General features: G+C 36.2%; 1 protein-coding gene across 2 annotated transcripts; it reads left to right on the top strand.

The window, feature by feature from the left end:
* The first annotated feature begins 368 nt into the window (after positions 1 to 368).
* LOC107464762 (dihydrolipoyllysine-residue acetyltransferase component 2 of pyruvate dehydrogenase complex, mitochondrial) lies at positions 369 to 9,456 on the top strand. 2 transcript variants are annotated; one of them, XM_016083725.3, is made up of 19 exons: positions 369 to 614; positions 743 to 836; positions 1,641 to 1,717; positions 1,880 to 1,950; positions 2,056 to 2,099; positions 3,651 to 3,706; positions 3,784 to 3,858; positions 3,964 to 4,056; positions 4,452 to 4,697; positions 4,791 to 4,863; positions 5,031 to 5,128; positions 5,405 to 5,490; positions 5,571 to 5,646; positions 8,137 to 8,204; positions 8,282 to 8,348; positions 8,439 to 8,534; positions 8,625 to 8,727; positions 8,828 to 8,923; positions 9,050 to 9,456. In XM_016083725.3, the coding sequence occupies exons 1-19, from the start codon at positions 576 to 578 to the stop codon at positions 9,118 to 9,120; spliced, it is 1,629 nt and encodes a 542-aa protein (XP_015939211.1). In that variant the 5' UTR covers positions 369 to 575; the 3' UTR covers positions 9,121 to 9,456. The 2 variants fall into 2 exon arrangements, with proteins under 2 accessions (XP_015939211.1, XP_015939210.1); XM_016083724.3 differs by having other exon boundaries at positions 370 to 614; positions 1,877 to 1,950.
* The last annotated feature ends 496 nt before the right edge of the window (positions 9,457 to 9,952 follow it).

The raw sequence follows: 9,952 nt of genomic DNA, 5'->3' as shown, positions 1-9,952 counted from the left end.
TTCAAAAAAAAAAATTAATAAAAAAGCTTAAAATCAAATTTTGCTTACATTTTTTCATAAAAATTCTATGTACAAAAAGATTAATTACTAAATTAATTATTATATTTTTTGTGTCTAAATTAATTATTATATATTTGTGTAAAAATATATATTATTTAAATTATGTATTTTATATTCTAATATATATTCTAATAATTTATTTTAAAAACTAATTTTTTTGGAAAACTAATTTATTGGATACTTGTAGAACTGATATTGTTTTTTAAAATGCCGAACCTATTTTCTAATTTCAATGCCGGGATTCCGAATTGATAACAATTGTTTTAAAATGTTCAAAAGAATGAAACTATAAAAATAATTAAAAGGTTGGCAAAACACAATAAAACAGAAACGAAAAAGTAATAAATTTCTGGGTTGGTTTACTGTGGCAGCTTCTTCCATGCTTTTGCCACTCCCATCTACCTGATCGGATCTGCAACCAAAACCCTACCTTTCTTTCCTTTCCTCTCTTTCCTTCGATTCATTCCTTTCGTTTTATTCATCGATAAAGTGTGATTCGATCTGTGATTGCAACAATGGCTTACGCATCTCATCTTCTCAATCATTCTCGAAAGGTATAACTTTTATTTAACCAGCTCTTTCTTTTCTTCTTTTTATTCTTCGTAATTTCCTATTTCATTTTCAATAAATCTATTTTCATTATTATTTTATAATATTAATAATCGATATTTGTTGGTTTCAGTTGAGAAACGCTTCGAACTTGGTACACCATGACCCTGCCCTTTTGGTTCGTTGGTTTTCCAGCGATGCTCAAACCTCTATCAACAGAAAAAGCGGTACTTGTTTTGTTTCTTGTGATGTTTTCTCTGCTTCTTATAAGATGAACTGCAACTAAATTCAAAGTAAAAGAAAACATTAAATCCATTCTTTGTATTTTTTTCTGGTATCAATGATATTGTGTTGTCACCGGAGAGTCTATTTTATTTTATTTCATTTTCTGACTTTTCCTCTGTAGAGTTTCATGAATGATTTAATGTACTGCTACGGCATTATCATTCGTGTTTTGAATAGTACAATAAGAAATTAGGAGAGTCCAATGTTGGATTAATTAGGCTATGAATTCATGTGAAAATTTTGTGTGTGTCTTAAACCGTGTCCTCTTGGAGCAACTAGTGAAGGGGCACAACGCTCTATACTTAATTTGGTAATGCCTTCATAGGTAATAAACTAATAAAAGTCATATCAGTTTGCCATGGCCAAAGAGGTTTGACACATGTGGCAAGGTCTCTGGATGTATTCGGGTTCAACTCCTCACTGCCGCTGTGAGGCTCCTTTGATAGGGGATTTGTAAGTACTTGTCGTAATCCCTCGTTGAGCCTAGGGGCATGCTTTGACCTTGGCGAGTTGATCAGTGCCAAACCTACCAACAAAAGGAATAGAATCAGTTGGCCATGTGTTGTTTTAACTTTTAAGTAAGCCAACTGTGTGTTTGAAGGAAGTATGCTAATAGAAGTAGGAAAATCACCTTTAGAGAAATTTCCATTCTGTTGGCATATTTTATAGGAACAACATGATTTGAATTGCTTGATGTTGCTCAAATTTTATTTTTCTATATTTATAATTGTTTGGTTATTGTTTAGATTTGTGGAAAATGCGGTCCCAGGGTTATATAACTTCAACAAGAAACACTGTCTCTGGAACAGTCCCGAATTTCACTGTGAGTTTAAATGATAATTAAGATATATATCATAAGATGTTTTGTGCTTATGCTATCCCCTCATTCATTCCCTCCCTCTACACTGGCTTTTTTACTACCTGTGTTAGCTAATTTTTTCCTCTCGCCTAAATTCTTTCTTTCTGTCCATTTGGTTCATAGAAGAGAAACCTCTCTGTGGCTACCATGAAAATGGATTCCATTGGTGGATCCTTGTTTAATGGAGGGATTTCACGGTATGTCATTTTCATTTTTTTACTTTTTTAATCCTATGTGTTTGTATTCCTTCAATATGCGTGCATCTGTAACTTGTGTTTTCATTCCATCATGCCTTCCAAAAGAGGTTCACACGTCCAGAGAAGGAGAGGTTATGCATCAGCAGCAGGTACAGTTTATGACTTGTTGGTTCTGTTGATTTTCTTTCCTCGCTTTGTGTTGGGAGTTTTATGAAGCATTTAACAATATTTTGTAATGTAATGTCATGATCCTGTCTTTTTGAGTGGTGAAATAAGAATATTATCTAGATGAATAGAAAGCTGCAAGATAGGAGGATAAAGCAAATACTAACTATATAAAAAGCTATAAAAAGTATCTCTCTCCATCATCATTGCGAAACCTTTCAAGAAAACAATGTGCTTTACCCCATATAGTGGCAAACCACATGATCTCTGTCCTGCAAAACTGATATGTCTGAAGAGTTGCACTAGTGCTGATATTATATAATAAGCTCTTTATCATTTAACATTTCATGATCATAGAATATGGAGTTTTGACCAGCCTAGTTGACATATTCACCCAGTTTTTACTCCTAGGTTTTGTGTTTCGTTAAGTGCTTTGCAATTGGCTGAACCATTTATAAATCATGGATCTAAAATGGTGGTGATGCTTCTGATCCAATATGGTGCTTTGCATGCACATTTATGTCTAACATCACAGCAGCTCCAAGTCTACTTCAGTTTGGCAAATTCGACATGAAACAGAGAAAAAATGGAAGATGAGCATTCAAACACTATTAGGTTGTAAACAACCCAATGCATCAATGACCTATCATTCACATTTGTTGCTAGTTAAACTTTATGACTATGGTCAAGAATCTGCTCAGTGCAATTGTTGAGATAGACCAATAGTACTGTAATGATAAAATTGGTGAGTTCTAACACTAGTAAGGCCAACTACACACTACCTGTTATAGTGTTATTGATAAACCAAAATGAAGAAAACAGAATCAGTAAAATGCTTAATAGTTTTAAAAATGTGATTAATATGCTTCTAGTTTTGGGTGCCTTATTGTGTTAATCAACTTTGTTTTGAACTTTATTAGTATATTTCTAGTCTTAAACACCTAAATGTATTTTGTGAAACACTTGCTATCTTTTTATAAGTTATCTTTGCCCAGTTACTGTTTCACATATATTAAAACTCCCTTAATCTGTGATGTGGCTTTATGGTGGATGTAATCCTGAAAGCCTAAGTGTTTGCAAATGGAGGTAAAAGAATGTTATTACATCTCTAGCATACCTCCTTTCCCAAGATCTTTTCAACTTGATGAGTTAGAAATGCATCCCACTTTGTCTACTTCTAAGTTTAACGTATTCATTCAAATTCCTTACCACTTGGGAATTGGTCCATTAAATGTAAAGCTTTCTTTCAAGTTGTGAACAGTTATGGGAACTCCTTTGTTCCATGATACAGCTTACGTTCTTGTTGATCTAATACACCTCATACCACTCACCATTTATCTGCCCCTTAGCGAGATCTTATGTATTGAATTCCTTGTTTTCTGAAAGCATAGTTGTTTGGATAAAGAAATATTTTCAAGAAGTTACTAGGATCTCACCTTTTACATAGCCACCTTTTTTCAATTTATTTAAAGAAGAAAATGTATATATGTTAATATCAGTAGATCTAATCACAAACATGTCTGAATGCCTTTCAGATCTCCCTCCACATCAGGAAATTGGAATGCCTTCTCTCTCACCAACAATGACAGAGGTATGTACTTAATTGAAGATTTCAAGATCATAGTGGGGGTAAATGTTTGTACCAACTTATTTCCCAATTATACGTAGGGTAACATTGCTAGATGGTTGAAGAAAGAAGGTGATAAAGTCTCCCCAGGTGAAGTGCTCTGTGAAGTTGAAACTGTACGTTTCCTGAACCATTGAAAATAGACCTTGTAATGAACGATTTTTATTTAGTTTTTATAATCATATGTAAATATTGGCATCTGACTTGTTTCTATTCTGAAGGATAAAGCTACTGTTGAAATGGAATGCATGGAGGAAGGTTATCTTGCAAAAATAATACGTGGGGATGGGGCAAAAGAAATTAAAGTTGGTGAGGTATTGATATCTTCTAGCTGTCCTTGATAATAAAACAACAACAATAACAACAACAACAAAGCCTTATCTCACTAGGTGGGGTTGACTACATGGACCAAATGACGTTATTGTGCCATATCATATATCATATTTATAGTGAGACCGCTTACACTTAGATCTCTCTTGAGTTTTGACCACCCCGTGTATGGTCTTAACTCTTCTTCTACCTTTTGTCACTTATCTATCTTCCTAGCCGGATGCTCTACCAACCTTTCTAATAAAAAATTCTAAGAAAATAGCAATGTATATGGATTTTCAGATGGTGTTCAATAGTTTAGTTTTCACAAATTTTGGTTTCACTTCAAGCTATGTCGTTTAGAAAGGCACAGCAATGGTAACATGAAAGTTTTTCCTAGGTAATCGCTGTAACTGTCGAAGAAGAGGGGGATATTGCGAAGTTTAAAGATTACCAACCTTCAGCATCAGAGCCTGCTACTGCTGCCCCTAAAGAAAAATCTGCTGCTCCTCCACCAAAGAAACAGGCGGTTGAGGAACCTACCCGAGAACCTGAGCCAAAGGTTTCCAAACCTAGTGCACCACCACCTTCAGGAGATCGCATTTTTGCTAGTCCTCTGGCTAGAAAGTTGGCTGAAGAGAAAAATGTGAGCAAAATACCATGGTTGACAGCTTTCCATTAGAGAACTCTTTAATCCATTTTCAATACATTAATTAAGCCATTGCTCCTTCCAACATAGGTACCACTCTCAAGCATTAAAGGAACAGGACCAGAAGGGCTCATTGTCAAGGGTGACATTGATGATTACTTGGGTACCATTCTATCTTTCTTTCTTTAATTTATACATATGGGGTAAACAATGGCACTTTGTTATAGGAGAGAAGTCTTTTGTCTTTTCATCTCTCATTCTAGCTGAGTCATACCTTGCTATGGCTGATTGAAATGATTTGGTTGTAATTTTCAAAATTACCTCATGCAGCTTCTGGGGCTAAAGAAGTTTCAGCACCATCAAGGGCAAAGGTTGCAACAGATGCAGCATTGGATTATACCGATGTTCCTATCTCTCAGATAAGGAAGGTAGATTGTCAACTAATCTTTGAATTTTGTGTTCTGAGATTTTAATAGAGGATATATGTTTTGCAATCTTCAGTCAAGACCGTTGATATTGCATCTATTTTTCTCCATTATTTGTTGATACAGTTCTGTTGTTTTTTTGTTCTTTTGATCTTTAGTACTGTTGCCTCCTATCTTCATTTGTTATTTTCACTTTTATGTAATATTCTGATCTTACTATGCCTTTTGCAAGCATAAGTGGTTCACTTGACATGTAACTAACTCCAAATATTTTGACAGATCACAGCTTCCCGTCTATTATTGTCAAAACAAACTATTCCTCATTACTATCTGACAGTAGATACATGTGTTGACAAACTCATGAGGTGAGTTTTTTTTCAAATATATATATGTATATATACCTGTGATACATATATTTGTGATGATTGTAACTTGCTTTCGCCAGTTTGAGGACCAAACTCAATTCATTGCAAGAAGCCTCCGGTGGAGCCCGGATATCAGTTAATGACCTTGTCATCAAGGTATTAGATTTTCCTCCAACCAAAATATTGTTCTTTCAATATGCATATTACCTTCCTTGGCCCTTGATGTGAGTTGTCAATTTTGTGCTTTAGCACAAGGGGAACGCTATCAAATTGTGTGTCTCAGGCGATCGATCACGTTGAATTACCTTTCATGTTCTACTCAAAATGTGTCAATTTGGTCCAACCAAAAATATTTCTGCCTAGATGACATTTGGTTTCAGTTTGTTAGCTTAAAATGCAATGTCAAAATGTTACTTGGTTGTGGGCTTTTTGTCTTGTTTGTCAGATACTGTATGATCGTGTAGGACCTTTGATGCTAAAATTTCTGCCATGATAACGATTGTGTGTGTGACAAAGGAGCTGCCACCTTCTTGATCTTCCAGCCGTCACATGCAACACAGATTGTTATCTGCACCTGCACCCTAAAGGAAGTGCAAGGCAATAAGCCACTGGTCCAGTCTAGCACTTGATAGAATCCAAAGTAATAAGGACTGAGCTTAGCTGATAGAACCCACAACAAATAAATAGCAACAGAAGGTAAAACTGGAGGACTGTAGTATAGTGATAAAATTTCAGAATAACTGAGCGCAAAAAAATCACGGCTCTCATTCTCCTAAGACCTTGTCATATTTCTGCCTATCCTTTCCTTACCAAACTACCTTAAGTTATATCCTTTCCTTAACAAAATTGTGAATATTACTACTCTGCCAGCACATACACGCACACAGCAGATCACACTGATACACTCAGCCTAGTTAGTCAAGGTCTGTGGACCCCTTAAATCATCCAAACCCAAAGTTTCCTATCTTGACTTCCCTGTTATGCCCCCTCCCTGGAAAGAGACTTTTCCTACGGAATTTCTAAAATTAGCTGTGTCACTGAGCCAAAGTGTGCTGCCTATTAGGTTACTAAAGATTTGATTCCACAGTGCATATTCTACCTTTTGACAATGCCTTCAGCAAGAAGCTTCCGTTGGAGCTGGGCTAAACTTTAAATTATCTAGCTCAGCCAGTACATGCTCACAATCTTTTGATCAACGGCTGCCCTTCAGTCTCTTTAGTGTCACTTAAGTGGAAGCATTGAGGATTAATTGGACCAGTATTCAGTCCATCCCACCCAATCAATCAGGCAATAACCGTTTGGCACTCAAACACTGCAAATGAGTCTCATGACAATGGTTAACCCCTTGGGTTTGACCATCCATTTGTGGGTGATAGGAAGTGTTATATTTGAGCCAAGAGCATACTTAGTAAGTTTGTCAATGACTACCAGCACAAAACTTTTGACGTTAGCTCAGGGTAAAGCAAAACAAAATCCAAGAAACTTCTACCCTTAGCTGAATTAACCCGGCTGGGGATAATACATCATAGTTCTGTTAGAAGTCCTGTCAGGGAGGAACAGAATCCTTTACATATTCTCACATACTCATACCCATCCAAAATAAAGTCCTAGGAAGAATGATCCCCGGTGATTAGTTAGTCATGGAATTCAGCCAAAAGGGAAGGAGTCTGAGAGGACCACCCGGCCTTTGAGAGAACAGCTATGCCTGGTGATCAAGGGCTAGGCACTACACAATGGGATGTAATTCTTTATCCAATTGCACCTCTTGATCAATGGTTAAAGCATCTGCAACCTTATTTTCCAAACCAGGTAAAAAACAAAATTCAAAGTCTAACTGCATGGGCTTGCCCGTCCATTCAACTTATCTCCCACCTCCTAAATGTTAATCTGTGAGTATTACAAAATGTCAGCCTAACAGATAATGCTTCCATTTCTGCACTGCATGACTAGCCAGAAGTTTCCACTCATGCATTGATTTCAACTGAGAACACTAATAAAAGCTTGGCTACGAAAAAACAATTGGCGTGCCTTCTTGAGATAGTAAAGCCCCTAGACCTTTATTGGAAGCATCAGTTTCTAAGACGCTCATGAACCCTAGAAAGTGGGGAATAATGATATAGGTATCTGCACGCAATTCTGTGGAAGAAGAGTTGGAGTTTTGCAGTAAGACACCAAATGACTAATCTGAGAACCTACTTAGTGCTCCGGATTATTTTATTCTCCTATACCCATCCTAACTACGTTTCACACTTAAAAAGTCCTTTAAAATTAGTTGCAATTATGCCCCCAGTTCCCTTCTCTTCCTTTACCTCATACATGAGGCTTCTAACAGGATCTTTTCATTGGGCCTTTGTGGTTGTCCAAGTTGCAACTGTCTCAAATTTCATTTCTCGGAACACCACTCCCTGCTACAGTAGGTAGGGTTGAATATATGGATCAAATGACACCATAGCCCCTTGTCATAAATCATGTATGAACTCAGCCCATTTATCCTCAAATCTCTTCTGATAAGCTTTATTTACGGGTTTTTTGGGTCTGTCTCTGCCCATTTTCTTTAGAAAAGAAAATATTTATTTCGTCAAAGCTTAAGCAGTCAGTTCTGTGTGGAGATCTCAGTGTGCATTTTGCTTTTTTCTTTCATTTCAGGCTGCTGCTTTGGCTCTACGTAAAGTTCCTCAATGTAACAGTTCATGGACAGATGATTATATTCGCCAGTAAGTCAAACTTTCAATATTGCCAGGAAGTTTGTGTACTGCCTTCTTTGTAACAATTTTTTGTTGTCTTTGTGCAGGTATCATAATGTGAACATTAATGTTGCAGTGCAGACTGATCATGGATTATTTGTTCCAGTCATCAGGGTAAGTGATGACCTCTTCCTAATATTACAGACATTTACAACCCATTTCCAATTGCAGGTTCTAGCTTGACCTTTTATTTGTCATTTTCAGGATGCAGACAAGAAAGGCCTCTCTGCAATTGGTGAAGAGGTCAAACAATTGGCAAAGAAAGCCAAAGAAAACAGCTTGAAACCCCAAGATTACGAGGTTTATTGAATGTTCACATTAGTTCATATCTGTTTTGTAAATGATTTACCCTTGTGCTGGATTGAGTATTTTGGTTGATACACCTTTCAGGGAGGAACATTTACAGTGTCTAACCTGGGAGGGCCATTTGGTGTCAAGCAGTTCTGTGCAATCATCAATCCTCCTCAAGCAGGCATTCTTGCAGTTGGATCTGGTGAGAACATCTTTTTCCCCCATTTGTTACTTTTAGTACTGTAGCTATTTTTTTTGTTCACTTAATGATCATCTTCATTTGTTTCCTTCTACATGAACAGCTGAGAAGAGAGTTGTACCGGGTTCAGGTCCTGAAGAGTTCAAGTTTGCTTCCTTCATGGCTGTGACTCTTAGCTGTGATCATCGCGTAATAGACGGTAATCTTTTTTGTCTTGAAGTTTGGATGAGTTTCATTCGTAACTTCACCCTTAAGCTCCTCCTCCTGTATTTCTTTGTAGGGTAATCATAATTGTGGCTTACTAACTAAACACTGTTTTGTTCAGGTGCAATTGGTGCTGAATGGTTAAAAGCATTCAAGGGCTATATTGAAAATCCAGAGTCCATGTTGTTGTAAGAATAAACCGGAGGCTTCCATGACTCTTCCTTTCAAGTGATATTTTTTAGGCGGGGGATGAGATTTGTTCACCTCGGTATCTCCATATTCCCATTTTGGGTTTGGTTGATTGTATCCTTGACCAATTTTTTATGTCCTTACTCAGTAAAGATATATTTCTTTACATCCTTTGTATCTATCTATTAATAAATGAGGGTAGATGAGGCATTTAAATTTATACCCTAAAATTTTGCCGCCAGAAGAGGTTGCTGCCATAAGGGCCCTATGAGCATTTAACATTTTCTTGTTAGATGGTGTGAATAATTGAAAGAAAGTTTATTGAACTTTTGACATCCATTCCCTCACTTTCCTCCTGATAGTCTTTATGCTGATTGGGGAGCATAATGGTGAGTTCTGTGCGAAATTATTCCAATAAAAAGTCATGGAAGTAACATTAATTTAAAATTACAGTGTTATTTGTTTCTATTTGATACAGATAGAACTAAATGATACAATAAAATTCTACATCCTAGTCATTTAATCAATCAAATTCAACAAAGTTCCTATAACCTAATTCAACTTCACGCGTTACTATCTTAACACAATCTTTTGACCAATGCGCGACTATATATAATTGTTTTTTCTATGTGGATTTTGTTTTTTCTTTTTTTTTCAAAATTTCGTAACGCTTTCTATGTTCTCTTCTTTTTCTGCGTTTTTTATCTTCTCTGTGTTTTCTTCATTCACGATCAATGTTTTTTTATCTAATTTAAAGATTTGGATCAAATTTTTTTGAGATCAAGCTGTGAAATCATGTTTGAAAAGGTATTTCGTTTTTAAATACAATGAATGA

The sequence above is a fragment of the Arachis duranensis genome, chromosome 9, assembly GCF_000817695.3.
Source record: "Arachis duranensis cultivar V14167 chromosome 9, aradu.V14167.gnm2.J7QH, whole genome shotgun sequence".
Taxonomy (NCBI): Eukaryota; Viridiplantae; Streptophyta; class Magnoliopsida; order Fabales; family Fabaceae; genus Arachis; species Arachis duranensis.
Note: the sequence above shows the minus strand (reverse complement) of the source record. Positions and strands in the feature narration are given on the sequence as shown.

Coding starts and splice junctions, on each gene's coding strand:
- LOC107464762 (XM_016083724.3), top strand. CDS start 576: ATGGCTTACGCATCTCATCTTCTCAATCATTCTCGAAAG. Junction 1,951..2,055: donor TTTAATGGAGGGATTTCACG/GTATGTCATTTT, acceptor GCCTTCCAAAAG/AGGTTCACACGTCCAGAGAA. Junction 4,864..5,030: donor TGACATTGATGATTACTTGG/GTACCATTCTAT, acceptor TACCTCATGCAG/CTTCTGGGGCTAAAGAAGTT.